The sequence below is a fragment of the Spermophilus citellus genome (assembly GCF_964194105.1).
Source record: "Spermophilus citellus genome assembly, chromosome: 6".
NCBI classification, from domain to species: domain Eukaryota; kingdom Metazoa; phylum Chordata; class Mammalia; order Rodentia; family Sciuridae; genus Spermophilus; species Spermophilus citellus.
In genome coordinates this window covers 153,947,902-153,968,139 of record NC_138187.1, presented here as the reverse complement: position 1 = coordinate 153,968,139, position 20,238 = coordinate 153,947,902, and the positions used below count along the sequence as shown (strand labels likewise).

The following is a 20,238-nucleotide window of genomic DNA, read 5'->3' as shown; positions in this document are numbered from 1 at the left end:
TTTCTTGGTTTCCACATTCAAATATATTCTGTTCTTCCTTTTTCAGTGCTCTAGCTTTCTTTCTGATATCATCTCCTTTGCATCCAAAGAATTGGAATTCTTTTTAGTATAGGTCTACTGACAATAAATCTTAGTTTTCTTCACTCACCATATATTTATATCTTCATTTTAAAGAACATTAAAAATATGAGAGGTATTTTTGCCAAATATAGAGATCTTGTTTGCTACTGCTTTTTTCCAGTACTTTAAGCTGCTTTTTTTAAAAAACATATTTTTATTGTTGATGAAATTTTTATTTTATTTATTTGTATGTGGTGCTAAGGATCAAACCCCGTGCCTCACACAGCTAGGCAAGCCCTTCACCACTGAGCCCCACTTTAAGCTTCTTATTGCAGTTCCTTCTGGCCTTCATAGTTTCTGATACAAAATTCACAGCAATAATATAGCTCTGTCTCTACATGTAATATTTCATATTCTCTGGCTCCATTCAAGATAATTTCTGCCTTTAGTTTTCAGAAGGTTGATTATAATCTGTCCAGGCATGAATTTCCTTGGGTTTATGGTGTTTGGGGTTTGCTAAACTGGTAGGTTTGTGTCTTTGGAAGTTTTTAGCCACTTTTCTTCAAATTATTTTTTGACATTGTTCTCTTCTTTTTGGAAATTTAATTACACAAATGTTAAATATTTTGACATTGTCTTTTAGTTTCTGAGGCTTTAAAAATAATCTTCTGGGTTTTTTTTTCCCCCAATCTTTTTTTTTTTTCTCTGTTCAGATTTGGTAATGTTTATGGATCTGTCCTCAAGTTCACATGCCTTTTCCTTTTATCTCTATCCTGCTATATTAAAAAGAGGGCCAGCAATCTTCAGTATAAAAACCTTCACCCAATTTCTCTTTCCTACTGTTTTTGTTTTGCTTTCAGTTTTACCCTCTAGAAGTCTTTCTTGGCCCTCTGGAAGACCAAGAGGTGTGGTTGCCTGAGTTCTTGAAACAGGGCAGGGCTCTGAATATCTCATAGCTGCTCACACTGACTTTTAACTGGTGTTCTTGTTTTCATTGCCATTTTACTCCTCTTTTTAAAAACCTTATAGTGCATTTCCTGAACTTTTAAAGTATTCTATTAATTTGGGTTGCTTCTCAGTTTTTCTCACTATAACCTCTGCAGTCTGCTTTATTGGGATTCCTTAATCAGTTGACAGTTGTCTGCTTTCCTATATCCAGAATGTGGGTGGCTTTTTCTTTAGTCTCTTTGACCATGGAGTTTATACCCTAAGTCTCTTTGTTTTGTTTTGGTGGCATTTCAGGAACACAGGAAAAATAAATAGCAATAAATTGTGTATTTAAACTGCCATCCTTGCTTGGAGTCAGGAAACATTATAAAACTAAATTTTAAAATATGCTTATAAGGAACTATAAAATATAGTTTTTCTTTGTCCTCTGATACATTCTAGGATGAGATCCCCACTGGAATGCCATGCCTGGAGTCAGTGACCATAGGTGATGATATCTGGGATGAGAACTGGCTACCACTGCAGGCTAAAATAGGAAAAGGAGGTGATGCTGCCTCCCATTTATTTACCTCAAGCCTTGGTGGAAAGAAACAATGTCCTACATGTGAAGAAATGCCACAGAAGGTTAGACCCTTGGGATAACAGAAAGAAAATCACTACTGCAAAGAGGAAATTTAAATTGAGTTGTCCAGGCCTTGAAAAAGCTATATGTTCTGGAATTTAAACGAATTTGTCAGGTTCTAATTCATAATAGTACATGATTAAAAAAAAAGTAGTAGTGTAGCACATAAGTGGGCAGAGGATCCAGCAGAGGGAAGTCTTATTGTGATTATCTGCCCTTTCAAGTGTTATGATATCTGTTTTATCATTGGCCCACCCAGTCAATGCTTTGGAATCCATAAACAAACTGAAGAAACTGTTTTCTGAAATTTTTTTTTGTTGCATTAGTCTTTTAATATAACCTTGGTTTTCTGCAGTCAGGACATTTGCTCATATTGTGCCTAACTATATATATTTGAAATATGTTTTCCCCTACTTATAAAAAAGAAGAAATACTTGTGAGAAAGAAGATGCAGTTAAGTTACTCCCTAGTATTTATGCTTTTTAAGTACTAGACGATCATGAAAAATCATGTAGCTATGGAAACAATGTTAAATACTACAAACAGGGTTGTTTTTATGTTTATGAGATTCAAGCGTTCAGAGAAGTTGAAGATGTTGGGTGCAGACCCAGAACAGAAGGAGGAGAGTATCAGTGATGTAGAAAGTTAATCTGTACCTTTCTTGTTCGATGCCTGTTTCTTCCTTGCCTCTACAATGCCCACATTATCTTCGTTTGATCATGTGTTACTATTCAGTTTATTGTTGCATTTTTCTTTATCTTCTAGGATTGGTGTTTTCCTACATCCAAAGATATATGGGATGATTCCTGGCAGCCTTCAGGCCTTGTGAATGGTATGAAAGTAGAAATTAAAAAACGAGAAGAGCTGGATACTCAAGAAAAAAATACTGGTACAACCAGAATTCTAAAGGTAAGTGTTCAAGGCAGGGGATGTACCTTGGTGGTAGCACTTGTACCCAGCATGTGTGAGGCCCTGGTTTCCATCCCCATCCACCTCTGCAAAAGAAAACAAACAATAAAGAATAAAATATACTCTACAAATTAGCTTAGAACTGGAAGGAAAATGTATTCCATCATCACATCCTCAGATAACATAAAAAAAGAATAAAAGATAAATATCTAATGAATTTTACAGTAGCATTTGCATGGGTAAGTACTTTCATTCTTAGTAAAATAATGAGCAGTTGATACACTATAGAGGCATAAAATTTATACTGACTTTAGAATAAATTTTAATTAATATTCTCTCTTTAGAATAAAATCCTGAGCCTAAAATTAAAAGCCTGATTAAATCTGTATTAGGCAGAGAGAAAAATAGGGATATCCTATAACTTAGCCATATTTTAAGCTCTTTTGTAGTGTAGACCAATTTCTTCTTTTGTGTTGCAATGTCAGAAAGCAGTAACCCTGGCACAAAATCCATGTTTCATGTTTCTCACATATATTATATGAGTGTCCTGAAAACAGCAGGCAATTTGTGTAAATCATGAAATTTGGTACTAGGTCTCTTATTAAAAATTAGAATTGGGGCTGGTGTTGTAGCTCAGTGATAGAGCACTTGCCTGGCATGTATGAGGCCCTGGGTTCAATCCTCAGCACCACATAAAAATAAAACAGGGGTATTTAAAAAAAAATCAGATTTGAGGAAGATGAATCTTCTAAGTGATATATGTTGTACAGAATACAATCATTCTGTTTGACAGCAATGATAAAGCCATTCTATATTGCATAAAACAGTCTGTTCCAGATATTTAGGTTACTTAAGGGAATGGATTTAGTTTTAGCATAACATAGGCTTTTATATTTTGTGATATCACTTTTCAAAAAACATCAGCTTTTGGGGCTGGGGATGTGGCTCAAGCGGTAGCGCGCTCACTTGGCATGCGTGCGGCCCGGGTTCGATCCTCAGCACCACATACCAACAAAGATGTTGTGTCCGCCGAGAACTAAGAAATAAATGTTAAAAAAAAAAAAAAATTCTCTCTCTCTCTCTCTCTCTCTCCTCTCTCACTCTCTCTTTAAAAAAAAAAAATCAGCTTTTAGTCATGAAAGTCATTAGGAAAACTAAGAGGCCCAGAATAGCCAAGGCAATCCTTAGCAAGAAAAATGAAGCAGGAGGCATCACAATACTAGGCCTTAAATTATAATACAGATAGGAGATAGGAATGGTAGCAGAATACAACAGTCACTAATATGCCATTATGTAAAAATGTGAGTGTGTAACAGATGTGATTCTGCAATCTGTATTTGGGGTAAAAATGGGAATTCAAAACCCAATTGAGTCAAATGTATGAAAGATGATATATCATGAGCTCTGTAATGTTTTGAACAATCAATAAAAAAAAATTATACTACAGAGCTATAGTAACAAAACCATCATATTGGCATAGACATGAAGACCAATGGAACAGAATAGAAGACACAGAGACAAACCCATAAATATAGTTGTCTCGTACAAGACAAAGGTGCCAAAAGATAGCTCTTCAACAAATGGTGCTGGGGAAATCCATATATAGTAGAATGAAATTGAACCTCTATCTCTTACCCTGCACAAAACTCAATTCAAAGTGGATCAAGGACCTAGACCAGAGACTCTGTAAAGAAAATATAGGCCCAAATCTCCATCATGTTCGCTTAGGAACCAAGTTCCTCAACAAGACTCCTAAAGTGAAAGAAGTAAAATCAGGAATCAATAAATGGGATGGTATCAAACTAAAAGCTTCTTCACAGCCAAGGAAATAAGAGCATGTAGAGAGAGCCTGCAGAATGGGAGATCTTTGCCATCTGCACCTCAGATCGACCATTAATCTCCAAGATATACAAAGAATTGAGAAAACTTAACACCAAAAACCAAATAACCCAATCAGTAAATGGACAAACTGAACAGACACTTCATAGAAGAATAAATATGAATGGTCAAAAATATATGGAAAAATGTTCAATATCTCTAGCAATTAGAGAAATGTAAATTAAAACTACACTGAGATTCCATTTCATTCCAATCAGAATGGCAAATATCAAGAATGCAAGTAAACACATTGATAAGGATGTGGGAACAAGGTACATTCATCCATTGCTGGTAGGACTGCAAATTGGTACAACCTCTATGGAAAGCAGTATGGAGGTTCCTCAGAAAACTTGAAATGAAACCACCATTTGACCCAGTTATTTCACTCCTTGGCATATACCCAAAGGACTTAAAATTAGTATACTACAGTGACATAGCTGCATCAATGTTTATAGCAACTCAGTTCACAATAGCTAGCTATGGAACCAATCTAGGTGCCCTTCAGCAGATGAATGGATAAAGAAAATGTGGTACATAAACACATGGAATATTACTCAGCCATAAAGAAAAATGAAATTTCAGCATTTGCTGTTAAATGGATGGAACCAGAGACTATCACACTGAGTGAAACAAACAATCCCAAAAACCAGAGGCTGGAAGGCTGGATGTTCTCTCTGATGTGTGGATGCTAACTTACAATAAGTGGTAGGGAGGGAAGAATGGAAATTCACTGAATTAGACAAAGGAGAATGAAGAGAAAGGGCAGATGGGAATAGGAAAGACGGTAAATGGATCAGACATAAATTTTTTATATTCTTATGTAACTACACGACCAGTGAAACTTCACATCATCTACAATTACAAAAATGAAGTGTTATGTTCCATGTGTGCCGCAGTCTGGCTGGGCAAAATAACTGGGAGGTGTCAAGCAACTTGAAGGTTGAAGCGGGAACTGCTTTATTACAGAACAACAGTGGTATATATATACACCTAACTGATTACACACAGCTTGATTCAATTATCATCATCCAGATACAGCAATCAGCCAATAAGGAATCCCCACCATCTTAATGGCTTGGTGGCATTGCCTCACAAACCACTCCTCCTGGCAAACTGCCAGGCGCCATCTTGACTGCAGCCCGCAACATCTCCCCCTTGTTTTATTAACAAGTATGTGGTTTAGGGACCGTGCCTGTTTTAGGTTGTCCAATACTACATATGGTCCTTACCCGTCATTGGATGGTCTGACCTCAAATCATCAGCCTCCTGGCTTTGGTTGGTACCATTGTAATTGGATCTTACCCATCTTTGACTACCGGCCCAATATATTTAGCCATACCTGTGGATCTGTGTAATCTTTACAAACACCATAAACAACCTGCCACAAGCAGAAGGAGGAGGATACAAAATGCCACAATACCAAGCCATTGACTGCTCCAAGTAAGAAGCCTTTGGAAAAATTGTACCACTGATGACACGGTCAGCAAAGATACCCTGGTACTGTTACAATTATCAATAGATTAGTTCATAATGCATATAAGTGATACACAGTCCAGGTAAGTTCTGTAAGCAGCTTAAAGCAGAGGAATCCATTAATATGTCTATTCCTTCTTGAAGTATTGATGCAGCAGTTTGTACTGTACAGTTTGTGTGATAGCTATTGCAGAAGCTGCAGCAACAGAAACAGCAACAGCTGTGATGATGGTAGCTGTAATTCCGAAGTCTCATTTGGTTTTCAGTAATACTGGAAATTCTTCTTTTTTTGTCTTCACTGGCACTGGGATGAAGGTAGGAATTCTGGCAATGATGGATAAAGAAAATTGTATAGCATTCCAGCAGGCACTAAGAAAACAATTTTCTGAACAATTTAGTACATTATCCTGAACAGAATTATTAGATATAATGAATAGGAAAGGTGAAAGTAAATAAACAGATCTGTTAACCTCCTTTTTTGTTCACATTTTAAAACAATCCTTGTAAATTTCTGAATTTAGGTAGATTATTTCAACATTTTATTAGTTTTTTTTTGAACACCTAGAAAAACTTGTAAGCTTAATTTTAAAGACATCTTTACTTTCATCTGTTTAAACTGTTTAAATCATGTGAATAAAAGATATTTGGATCCATTTTTTTTTTAATTTTCATGAGAGCTCCTCTTATGATATGGACATACGCACATACAGACATATAACACATAACACGAGTGTGCACACATAACACAATAGTAAAGGCCTTGTAGCTTTTCACAGGCGAAATCTCCATTGCAATGTTTAAAAACTCCACAGTTGATCAAAAATAGAACTGATCAGAAAAACATTAACCTAGGTCTGCATGAGCTCAGAAAATAAAATTGAAAAAAGCATCCTGGCTACCACCTGGGTTTGACTCTTCTTTTGATATCTCATCCTTCTTCTTGTAACTTGTATATGGATCTGAAGGTATTCCCACAAGTAAGCCCCAAGGTTTTTTACATTTGAAATAGGCCTTAATGATGGTGCTCATTATTCATTAGCCTCCAGGTGTGGGAGAACCATTGTTGCAGATATAAGGATAGCTAAACTGGAGTTCTGGATATCAGCTGTTATGGATTTGAGCCAAATCATCATCTTTTTGGTCTGTAGAAATCGCTTTAGTTAGTCTCTCTGGAATCCAAATTGTCTGCTGTTCTCCCTTGTCACTTCCCCCCTGAGCGTCCCAGAGTTCCCCCGTATGGGCCACCATTTGCCGCAGTCTGGCTGGGCAAAATAACCGGGAGGTGACAAGCAACTTGAAGGTTGAAGCGGGAACTGCTTTATTATGGAACAACAGCGGTATATATACCTAACTGATTACACACAGCTTGATTCAATTATCATCATTCAGATACAGCAATCAGCCAATAAGGAATCCCCACCATCTTAATGACTTGGTGGCGTTGCCTCACAAACCACTCCTCCTGGCAAACTGCCAGGCGCCATCTTGACTTGATCACATCCCCCAACACATGTATGATATGTCAAAATACAGTCTACTGTCATGTATAAACAAAAAACAGCTTTATTGAAATATAATTAGGACACCACCGTGATTTGCTAAGGTATATGATTCAGTGTCTTAGTATACAGAGATGTGCAACCTTCACTACAGTCTCTTTTAGAACATTTTCATCACCCCCCAAAAAACCTCCATACACATTAGCAATTAAGCCCCTTCCTATCATCTCAGAGCCTTAAATGACTACTAATCTGTTTCTGTCAGTAGGTATTTGCCTGTCTAGGACATTTCCTATAGATGCCATACAACGTATGGTGTTTTGTGATTGTCTTTTATTTGGCATTGTCTTCAAGGTTCATCAGTATTGTTGTATGAATAAGTATTTCATTTGTTTTGATAGTTGAATAATATTTCATCATAGGACATAGTACATTTTATTTATCCACTCATCACTTGATGGGATTTGTGGCTGATTGCACATTTTTTGTCATTATAAATAATGCAGCTAAGAATATTTAAGTACAAGTTTGTGTGTGGACATGGATTTTAGTTTTTCTTGGGTATATAACTAGGAGTAGAATTGCTGGGCCATGTGATAACGCTGTTTTTAACATTCTGTGGAACTGCCATACAGTTTTCCAAAGCAGCTGAACCATTTTATGTTCCCACCAACAGTGCATGAGGGTTTCAGCTTCTCCACATCTTCAGTACTTTTCTAGTTTTTTAGATGTATGTGCATACATACTGATAGATATGACGTATGTCTCATTGCATATTCCTGATGGCTAATGATGTTGAGCATCTTTTCATATGCTTGTTAGAGCCATTTGTTTATATTTGGCAAAATATCTCTTTAGATTCTTTGTCCATTTTTTAAGTTGTAATGATATAATACTTTATTAAAGATCCCTATGAGATACGTGGTTTTTAGAATTGTTGACTGTTCTGTTGTCTTTCACTTTTTTTTTTTTGTAGTTGTACTTGGACAGCATCCCTTTATTTGTTTTTATGTGGTTCTGAGGATCAAACCCAGTGCATCACACATGCTAGGCAAGCGCTCTGCCACTGAGCCACAACCCCAGCCTTCTTTCACTTTCTTATGGTGTCCTTTGCATCATCAAATTTTTCATGAAATCTAATTTATTCTTTGTTTACTTGAGTTTTTGGTATCATATGTATGACCATTACTTAATCCCAGGTTGTAAAGATTTATAACTGTTCTTTGTTCTAAGAGTTTTATAGTTTTGGCTCTTAGATTTAAGCCCTTAATCCATTTTGAGAAAAATTTTGTCATGGTGTGAGATAAAAGTCCACCTTCACTTTTTTGCATGTGGAAATTTATTTCTCCCAGAACTATATATTCTTTCCCCTTGTGTTATCTTAGCACCCATATCAAAACTTGATTGAAGGCTAGGGTTGTAGCTCAGTGGTGGAGCACTTGCTGGCATGTAAGGGGCCCTGGGTTCAATCCTCAGCATCACATATAAATAAATAAATAAATAGTTATTGTGTCCATCTACAGCTAAAAATATATTTTTTAAAAACCCCAATTGACCTTAAATGTTTATTTCTGTGCTCTCAATTCTGTGTGCCAGTAACTGATTACCTTGATTATATTAGCTTTTTAATATGTTTTGTGATTTGGAAGCATGAGTTATCAAACTTTTTCTCATGTAGTTTTGTTTAGCATTATAGCTCCCATGAAGAAAGAGTATTGTCAAAGGTTAAGTAATTCATTACTGTGTCATGTGATAGTGTAATAGCATCTTAAATGCTATTATACTTAATGAACGAACTTGTGTTATTTCTTTTTGAGAAAGTGTTCTGTACCCTTTTTTTCTATCCCTATTTTAAGACAGCAGAGTACTTGCCATATTTATCATTTTGAAGATAGAACTGTTTTTTAACTTTTAAAAAAATATATTTTTAGGGGTTGGTGTTGTGGCTCAGTGGTAGAGCACTGAGCTAAACTGCTAAGGGCTGGCTTTGAATTTGTGATCCTTCTGCTTAAACCTCCCAAATTGCTGGGATTACAGGAGTGTTTTTTCTTATGAGCAATTCCATCTCTAGCCACAAAATAAGGCTTAACTTGATCTTGGGCATACTGGGGGGTTAAAAATCAAATGTTCGAATAAAATATGGAATGGGAAAAGGATATTTTGGAAGAAAAGAGCTCCTCTCTGGAGTCCTATTTCCTAAAATGGAAGAGATGCAAAATTAAGACTGTTGCCAGTATCAAGAAAGAGGAAATCAAACATTTTAAAACTTTTCCTCTAAAAAAAGGAAAAGGAGCTGGAAGTGTAACTCAATGGTAGAGTGTGGTGTTTAGCACATGCAAGACCTTAGTTTCAGTCCTAGGTGAAAAAAAAAAACCAAAACTGTTCAGTATAGGGAGGCTATAGTCAAGATAGGGTTTTCCCATTTCTGCCACTGCACCTTCAGTGAAGGTATATTCACAACAAGCATCTTGTCTTTGTATCCTCTTTACTTACAGCAATGATGAATTAGAGCTGTAAAAATAAGAATATGAGAAACATTGTCTTTAGGGAGGGGACCATAAGCTTAGACCAACTCTGGAGTATTACATTGGCAGACAACTTACGGATTTTTGTTTCTGCTTGGCTTACTAGAACACAAGTGCAAAACTGTAATAGCATCTTGCATATCAAAAGTTTAAGCCTGAAAACTCCAATTCCAGCACTTAGCTTGGCTTGTACTGTGCCCCTTTTCTTTAACTGTAAAAGGATACTTCTATTTGAATGTCCTTCTAGAATAATAATAACAGACACAGTTCTAAGGCCTTTGTCTATGTTAACTCAATTTTCACAGAAAGCTTGTGAGGCAAACACTATTATTAATTTTATAGATAACAAAACTGAGGCTTAAAGAAATTAGGTGAGTGATATAAAGCTAGTGAGTGCAGAGCTGGAATTTAAACGCAGACAGTGTGGTCCAGGCCGTCAAGTACGACCTCAGCTATGCATCCTTTTGAATGTACTTGTCTCTGTACTTGTAAAACGTTTATAAAGCAGCAGGTACGTTGTCATGTGTTTATTGTTCTCAGTAACTCTTTGGAGTTGGATGTCCTGTGCATATCTATCTGTCCTCCTTTTTCTGCCTTTTACGTTGTTTTACGCACACAAAAACATCTACAGGAGGATTTAAAAAACTAGCTTCATTCATAGCAAATTTGGATTTGGAAAAATAGTTTAGACCTCAGACTATTCTTTTCTCTGAGTTAAACTCACCCAGCTGCAAGCAGAGCAGCTTCATTCTGCTGACAGCATGGGAGAGAGGAAGCAGAGACCCACCTGTCCTTATTGACCCATGAGTCAAGCAGTGAGAGCTAGACCCACACTAGAGTAGTAACCTTTAGTACACGAATTCTGCCCAGCAAGGAAATAGTAGTTGTCAGACTTCTATCAACTCACCAAACTGATAAGCCCTCCTGTCATGAGAGTGACTGAATAGGTGAATATAGGGTGTTTGTAGAAACTTCTTCCTCAGACATTCTCCCAAAAGAGTTTTCACAGGGGTATGAAGTGGACCAGGTATACATTAGACACAATTGCACGATACGAGAGGAACCTGAAGCTACCTTCAGGTTTCTTGTGGGTCCCTAGTGGCATTTGGGAGAATGGTACACTCCCACATGTCTAGAGGGGGCTTCAGGAGTGAGTGGAATGTTGCCAGGGCTCAAGGATGTGGTGTAAGTGGCCCACCAAGAATTTCAAAAGAAACACTTGTCCTGATCACCCTTCCTGCCAAGGAGCTCCACATAGACCAAGAAGCAGATTTGAAGGGCATAACAGCCTAGATGGGACAGCAGCAGCAAAGGCCTCTGAGGATGATGGGACAGCTGCACAGGCCCTGGAGTACCGGGTTAAACCTGAGAAGGAAGGAGGGAGAAAGCCCAGCTCCAACATGGGGATGGAAGTAGTAGGGTTTGTCACAGTAAGTTGAAATCTAGTCAAAAGTAAGTTTATTTGGGCCTTCCAGAGGGTGATTGAGAAATTTGTGACAGTTACCTACATAATTATGGTTTGGGGTTGTTTTGTTTTTGTTTTTGTGTTTTTTTTTTTTGTGTGTGTGTGTGTGTGTGTGTGTGTGTGTGAATTTTCATCTGGAATCTGAGCAAGTCTTAATAATTACTTTTTTCTATGGAGAAGAAAATTAAATCTTTCTTTTTGACCGGTGTTCTGTGTTGCTATAGTATAATTCAGCACACGGTGGCGTATGTTTTAAGCACTCAGGATTCATATATGTTTGACCACATGTGTGCCTTCCTGGTGCTCATGATTCCTGTTTCTGGTAGTGTATGTCTACTATCAGCAGATCTTCTCAGGAGTTTTTGTTGGGTTTGGGGTTTTTTTTTTTCCACCTTCCTTTTGATGAACTTTTCCCCTAAGTGTGGAATTTTAGGTTGGCACTTTCTTTTAACTATTTGAGTGGCCATTTCATTGTATTCTGGCTTCTGTTGAAATGTGAGTTATCATTGCACCTTTGAAGATCATGCCTTCTTTTCTTTCTGACTTGCATCTCAGCTCTTTGATGATGATATGTCCGAATGTATAAATAGATCCTTTGGATTTATCCCACTTTGGTTCACCAGAGTTGCTCATTCTTCAGTTCTGGAAATTTTGGGCCCATTTATCTTAACAGCTGTTTCTACTGCTTATTGTCTTTCTCCTTTCCTGAGGGAATTCAGCTATAAGATGCTAGAACTTCTGACTGAATCTCTTGTGGGGCTCTCTTATCTTGTTTGTTTTTTGTTTGTTTTGATTGGCAGTGCTTCATTCTGGAGGATTCTAGACATTATTTTTCAGTATGAAAATGCCCATTTGATTTTTTTTATACATTTTGTTTAGATTTTTCATATGTTGATGTGTTTGGTCTATCATTTAGTCCTGGCCATGTTAATCATGCTAAAGTCCCTTTCAGATAGTTTGAAATCTGAATCGCCTCTGATTCTGTTCTTACTGTCTTTTCCCTCTCTGTTTAATCCTGTTTTTAGCAATGGGGTAGAGGGAAGAAGGAAGCATATCTCATGATATCTTCAAATCAAATGTTGGATATTATGCAAAAAAATTAAAAAGCTCTGGGTTAAGTTATTTTCCTCCAAAGAGGGTTGTTGTCATTTGGCTAGCAGATACTAGTAAATCACCTTAGCATACACATTGGTTCTTGGTTGGGGCTTTGTTAGAGTGCTCTATTCTTAATCCTTTGTGGCTCTTGGTCTAAAGCGTCATCCTTTGGGCAGGCCTTCTGAAAGCCTGGTTGGTTGTTTGATCCCCACCTGGGAGGGACTCTGACCCCACCACAGGATCTGAAGTGTCTGCTGATCTTGTTTAGCTTCATGGCTGCTGTTTCCTGTTGGGTTTCTCAGAATCTCACACTTTGCTTGTGCAGTTTAGGACTTGGCCAATACTTAAAGGAGATTTGTAAACAGATTATTAGATCCTCTGTGATCCCTTCAGACCTGCCTGAAAGCCCTTGGGAACAGACAAGTCAGCAGGATTTCAGAACAGGAGGTGGGTCCCATATTCTGCTAGCATTTTAGTGGAAGGCATTTTCTACATCTAGCACAGGAAATAAGGTCCAGGCATAAAGTGGCAGGCAGCTTTACTGGCTAAGGGGATATAGATTAGGGTTTGAGGCTAATCTCTATCTCCCTAGCCAGTAAAGCACAAGTTACCTTTGGGGGCTTCAGTTTTCCCATCTGCAGAGAATGATGGACATCAGATAACTCCTCTATGAAAAGCATTAAGGTAAGTGAAAGATTACACCTACCTAGAAAGGTGGTTCTTGATGTTTAAATGAAAAAAACACATGCAAACAACCTTCCGCAGTGCCAGACATCAAGTGTGCAGTGAATGTCATTTCTCACATCCTGCCCATCCTCCCCAGCTGTGTGTGGTCGCTTCGTACCATGTTTGCCCAAATATAATAAAGGTTTCTTAAGTTGATAGTCATCAGATTAAGGAAGGAAGGGCTTGATGTTTCTAGAGACTACCTAGGTTGAAAGTGAGGTATTTTATTTATTAATTATGATATATATTTTGTATATAAGGAAACAAAAAGGGCTTAATTCCTGTTATGCTAACAGTCACTTTTCATACCTTTGCCTCATTGCTTCTATTTTGTAGCAACCAAACTTGAAAAGTTCTTTGGATTCTTCCACACTGCCCAAACTGGAAGAGTTCTACATCTCCCTTTTCCAGTCACAGCAGTCAGAAGAAGGGAGTCAGTTTGAGCCTAACAACATCCAGACTCCAACAAAGCAAATTCAGCTGCCCACAGCAGCAGCCAACTCAGCTACTGTTGCAGCCGACGACCCAGGAGAGCACTCTGGTTCTGGTAGGTGCACATGCGCTCCTGTATCCTCGCCACTGGCAGATGATATTTGGCCATGTTGCTGAAAACCTTCTTTTACCTCTGTCAGAACATACTTGAGCATTGCTGACTGTAGGATTTGTCTCTGTTGTTCCCATTATCTATGCCATTCTTTTTTTCCCCCCTGATGATTTTTGGAGGGACTTCACATTTATATAGAATAAAAATTATGAATTTTTAAGGTTATGATTCTTTTGAGTTTTGGCAAAATATACAATCATATAGAACATTCTCACCATCGTGAAAAGTTTTTTTATGCCCCTTTGCAGTCAATCCCTCCACTAACTTGCTAGGCTCTGGCATGTCACTTTCCCTTTCCTGTGTTACATAGTATGTAGGTTTTATGTCTGGCTTCTTTTCCTGACCATAACTTTTTTTTCAGTACTAGGGATTGAACCCAGAGGCTCATGCATGCTAGGCAAGCACTCTGCCACTGAGCCACACTTCAGCTCTACTTACTGTAGTTTTTATGTTATTTCCATTCAGTATTTACAAAAAAGTGGATTTGCTAGGATGAATAGTGAATGCATGTTTAACTTTTTAAACTGCCAAAATGCTTTTAAAGTGGCTGCACAGTTTGCATTCACCTGTGAAGTTTTAAAAGTTCTGATAGCTCCGATCTTCACTAGCAGATGGTATTTTCCTGCTTACAGACCTGTTATGGTAATTTTAATTTGCGTTTTCCTATTTACCACCTTTTTGCCTAATTTGCCATTCATATATCTTTTTAAGTGGCTGTTCAAGTATTTGTTTTTAATATTGATTTATCTACTTGTAAACAAGTTCTTTATTCTGGACATAAATCCATTATCAGATCTATATCTCTATATAGCATATATATATTTCCTCCAGTTTGTGTCATGTCTTTTTTTAAGTGTCATTTTCTTAATAGTGACTTTAGAAGAGCAAAGGCTTACATTTTGATTGTCTAATTTAGTGATTTTTTTTCATTATAATCTGAGCTTTGTGTGTCCTATTTAGAAATATTTACCTAACCCAAGTAACTAAGTGCCAGTCGGTGAAATGTTTGTAATGATAGACAAGACAGTAAAGAAGTTGTGCCAGAATCTACACTGCATTGCTGAGTACTGTTTAGCTCACCTGATTTTTTTTTTTTAAGCAGGACTTTTCTGAAGGAAGCAGCAGGTTGGCTTAGACACCAACAAAAGCCACTTCAATCATAGTAGCTGGCAGTCAACAGTCATGGACCAGTTACTTTGGGCAGCACTGGTCTAGCCTGTACTTGCTTCCTTAGCTACTGGGAACTCTGGGCATTGGAGCTCCCTTAGTTTTATTTTTTCCAAAGGATTACTTCTCAGTTAAATCTAAAGCCTACAACAGTCATTTTATGGCTGATAACTGGCTCTGGTTCTGCTTAGCAACCATTTTGCTTTCACACTGGCACAGACCTGGCAACAGAGCACGCCGGTGGCAAGTTGTGGTACACTGTGGTACTCAGGGCTGGAAGGAAATGGGAGAGCTTATGGTCTCTTCTCTGGGATCTGAGTTTACTTTTATGAAATTCTTGGAAACCAGTCTTCCCTTCCTGGTTCATAAGTGCATTTTCCCCTCTCTTTATCCTGACAATTTGATCCCAAGGTATGATTCCCCACCCTATCTCCTTTCCTTCTGGCAGCTGATTTCTGAATCTCAACGTCCCTGACTGGCCTTGGGTAACTGTCATCACCTAATAGACGATGACTGTAGTACCTGTTAGTAGAGAACTAGAGTGGAGGAGAGAGGGCAGTGAAAAGACTTGTCTTCTCTTTTTTTAGTGGAGAGCTCTCCAGGGAGCCTAAAGAACGAAGATCTTTCTAGTCGCCACGCCATCGCAGTGTTCAAGGATAAGAGTCAAGGAGCCATGGACCAGCTGTCTTTGATTTTGTCTTCTGAGCACAAGATTTCTCAGAAGCTCTACATTCCTCGAAGTACAGCCACAGCTGCCCTGGGAGCTGCTGCGCGCCTGGCCACGTCCAGGAGCCTCCTGCACTGGTACCCCAGTGTGAAAAGGGTGGAAACCTGAGGGGGGAGGGGCGGCGCACAGTGGCGCTTTGCTCATCCTAAGGGACTCGATAGCTTTGTTATGCTAACTGTCCATTTTGGTGTGTAAGTATTGATATTTAACATTATTTTTATTTGTACTAATGATTTTATTCTGTTTTTTTTACCTTTGTTTTTAATGTAGTTTAAAGGAGTTTTTGTTTTTTGTGTTTCTATGTTTTTCTTTTACATATCATGACTGATAAATGAAAATTAAGAGTCTGTTTTGTGATCCATATTTAGTAAGATAAATATATTCCCACTTCCCTGTCTCCAGAAGGAGGATGTCTGAATTTAGGGTTGCTGCTTTCTATCAAATTTGAAATATTACATATTATAGAACATCATTATTTTTTCTTAATACTGGGAGCAGTAAGAAAATCCACACCCTGATGCTTTGGTCATATAACTATTTTTACATTTTAAAAAATATTAAGCTGTTTTCAGGATGGGCAAATTTCTGGAACATAGCTGAGCCTTATATAGTTACTGCAGTTCCCAGAAGTGTCAGTGTGGCATGTTTCAGTGCACTGGTGTTTAGGCATTTATGTAGCACTGTCTAAAGTGACTTTGTGCAAAGTGTTGTGTGACACTCTGTTGAGCTTATAGTATAAATCAAGAGGAGAGACTAAAAGTGGAATGGAGTATGGGTTTGTGGCTCCGTGGTGAAGTGCTAGTCTAACATGCTCAAAGTCTGGGTTCCATCCCCAGCACAATTTCAGACTTGAAATTGAAAAATGTGACATTCATTTCTTTGTGCTAAAGTACTAGGCTTATCCCCAAATTCTAAGAATATTACTTTATCCATGTAATTAATTCCCAATATAGAATCATTTCTCAGAAGTCAGAGAGAGATGTAAACAGCTGGCATGCTGCATGTACCACCTGGTCTGCTAGTTCCCTTCTTTGTACAACAAGGAATTTCTTCTCTTTCCTTCTCAACGGCTTAATCAGCAAATATCCCCTAAAGATAGGAAGAGGGATGCACTTAGAGTACCGCTGCTGAACCTTAGGTAATCATGAAAGTCAAACCCAAAGTTTTTAGAGATGCTGGCACAGTGGCACATGCCTGTAAATCCAGTTACTGGGGCTAGTCTCGGCAACCTAGTAAAGCCCTGTCTCAAAATTTAAAAGGACTGAGGATATGACTCAGTAGTTAAGCAACCCTGAGTTCAATCCCCAGTGCCAAAAAAAATTTCAAGAAGTCTTAGAGAAAATATGTTTAATATGATAAAATTTAAAAATCCAGATTCATCTTTAATACCAATATAAGAATGGTGATATACTAACTGATAAAAAAAAAAAACCTGAACATATCACTAATAGTTGCTTCAACAGAACAGGTTCCCATTTGGGCTTTATGAATTTTGCATCAGACATCTTTATTGGAGAATTATGTGGAGGGTCAATAAGGAGCTAAATGTCATATATGAAACTCAATTGAACTGGCAAAGCTCTGTTTATCATATAAATTTAGATATTATTCATAATTTTAGATTTTTTTTTCCTTTGGTGCTGGGGATCAAACCCAGGGCCTTGTACATGCAAGGTAGGCACTCTACCAATTGAGCTGTATCCCCAACCCTTAAAGATTTCTTCTTTAAATATGTTTCTATCTCAACTACTCAGGAGATTGAGATAGAAGGATCACAAGTTCAAGGACAGACTTGGCAATCTAGCAAGACCCTCAGCAACTTAGGATCTTTCTTTAAAGAAATCAAGTACAAGTAATAGAGTTCATTTCTCCAGATGAGTGGTTACTGGGTTTGGAAGAATGTGTGCCTTAAGTGGAAGGGTTGACTGAGTACATGGTTGGTTAGTTAACTGTAACCCTCTCTATAATTGCACGCAGCCACCGGGAAGAACTCTGCCATGCTGGATAGCCTTTATGTAAGTTTGACAATTGGTTTTACAACCTGACAGGGATTAACTCTGTACCTTGCAAATTAAATAGAGATTATAAAATAGTTAATGTGCCCAAGCTTTTTCAGAGTCCCACTCTGTGACATATGGCTGGAAAGAGAAGTATTTACACAGAAGCTGTCTCAAACTGAATGTCAACATACATTGAAAGAAGCCTATTTAGTAATTAATATTTGACATCTTATTTGAATTAGCATGAAGAATGGACCTTTGAAAGGCTTATACCTTTTGACTGCTTGGCTCTGACTAGAATAGCCAATTTGTGAGTCTGTTTACCTACCTTGTCCCCCAAAATGTGCGTTTTGTTTGGTAGTTAAATAGCCCAAAAGCATCAAATTTAATCATTTGAAAAATAGTATGTTCCTGCTTATGAGCAGGAACAACAATAAGAAGTATACACAAGATATGTAGATGCTCTGTGGTTTATAGGCCATTGTGTACATTTTGGACGTTTGTGGTTTCAGGAGCCATTAGCACTAATGGAGGTCCCCCTGAAATGTTTGAAGTGGGTTCCCAAGTGTGAGAGAGGGAATGGATGAAAACTAGAGGAAACTCCTAGTTCTTGACTCCTCAGGAATGGAAGAGGGCCTTGCTTTTAGAGACATTTGGGTCTTGACTGCAGCAGCTTATAGCCAGTGCTCCCCTCTCCCATCTAAAAATGCCCCCTGGGATTCCAGCAGCAGCAGCAGCACAGCCAGCCTCTTCCCTCTAAGCCCAGCACTTGTGAAATGCCAGCTGCCCTTTCTAAGGCTGGGAACAACTAGAGGCTACTGCCTGCAATCAGCCTGTGTCTAACGAGGCCTAGAATTATGGCGTTTTGACCTAGGAAGGGCCCTCTGTGGGGAAAGGTGAAGTATGAAAAACTGGCTTGCTTGGAGTCCCACAGCTCCATTCCCCGCTCTGCCAACTCCAGTGCACAGCAAGTCTATCTCATGTGCTATGAATAATTTGTGCCAGAAAACATGGATTTGGTAAATCAGCCCAAAACAATGGTGGTTTTTATAGCTGAATAAATGGGGGAGAGAGGACTGATTTATAAAAATTCCCGTTTTCTTGAAGATGGATAATTGAAATAACAGTGGGCCAGTTCTACAGCAAAGAATCTGAAAAAGGGATGTCATAAGGAGCCAGAAGCCAAATATAGAAATAGAATATAGAAAACCAAATCCACGACTCTCTACTCTCGGCTTTGGTCACAGAATCTGAATCTTTGGTCACAGAGAAATCTTTCTCAAGTTTCCTATTAACATTTATATGACATAACAAGGCTTTTCTAAGGTATTTTTATATAGTGCCATGGATGGCACTCCTCAATTTGTAGGATCTTGACTTTTCCAACATATCAACCCAAGTACATTTCTCTGTCAGCTAACTCTGTGTATTTTGAATTAAACTCCATTTCTAATGGGTGCTGCTTGTCTCATTTAGTCACCAGTTGGCCTAGGAAGTTTTTGGTATCATTGGCCAACTGGAACCAATCCTTTAAATGGTATTTTAACCATGTGCAGGGAAAATGTTAACTGCTGAATTGAGGATTCTATAATATTCAGTATTATGATTGATTCATGTGCCACTTGTGAAATTGGCATTTGGCAATACATCAAAACTGAGCAGAGGTCTGGGATTGTGGCTCAGTGGTAGAGCGCTCACTTAGCACTGGTGGGACCCAGGTTCGATTCTCAGTACCACATAAAAAAAATAAATAAAGGCATTGTGTTGTGTCCATCTACAAAAAAAAAAAAATTCTCTTTCTTTAAAAAAAAATTATAAAAATATTTTAAAAAATTATAAAACTGAGCAGAGAATTATTCAGAGCTAAATTTTCTTAGTTATAAGCATAGTTTTCAGGAATTACTTTTAAAAAGTTTCCTACTGGGTGTAAACTTTGTTTTATGTTTCTGCTAAGTATTTTTGACTTATGGAAAAATGAGCTTAGGAAACAATGTTTGCTTGACTATTTCTTCTTAATGCCACTTATACAAATGCTCTGATATAGAAACCCAAATCCACGACTCTGCTCTTGGCTTTGGTCACAGAATCTGAAAGGGAGTTGCTGGGATCAAGGAGTGATCATACTACGTTACTCTTTGGAGGTTGTAACAGCATTTTGTTTGATTTAAATATTTATGAAGTCCAAATTTGTTTTGTCCAAAATGTCCAGGTGTTTCTTTGTGATTAGCTTTTTGTTGTGTTGATTCTATAGGAATGAAATTTTTACTTGAATATGTGATTCAAAGTAGTTGAGTAAAATGCAAGATTAGTTGACTTTACACTTTTTGACTAAACAATTTGTCTTCATTTTTGTTATGACCTCTTCATTTCCAGAGAAGGGTTTTGCAATCCTTTTCTTGGTTGTGGATAAATAATTATATTTCATAAACTTAAAAATTTTGTGTTGGAGTCAATTCACAAGTTATATTTCAAAGACTTGTTTTCTTTCTTCATAGCAACATGTCAAGCCCCTCTAATTCTTCATCCGGCTTCTAAAATTC

General features: G+C 37.8%; 1 protein-coding gene across 1 annotated transcript in view; it reads left to right on the top strand.

Annotated features, from left to right (window-relative positions):
• The window catches only part of TDRD5 (tudor domain containing 5), a 66,444-nt gene extending 50,613 nt beyond the window's left edge, over positions 1-15,831 (top strand). The window contains exons 15-18 of the mRNA XM_081300091.1: positions 1,450-1,632; positions 2,396-2,539; positions 13,537-13,747; positions 15,559-15,831. Coding sequence (XP_081156217.1) covers positions 1,450-1,632; positions 2,396-2,539; positions 13,537-13,747; positions 15,559-15,806 — 786 coding nt within the window. The 3' untranslated portion in view covers positions 15,807-15,831. The remainder of the gene's footprint in view (positions 1-1,449; positions 1,633-2,395; positions 2,540-13,536; positions 13,748-15,558) is intronic.
• Positions 15,832-20,238: the final 4,407 nt, after the last annotated feature.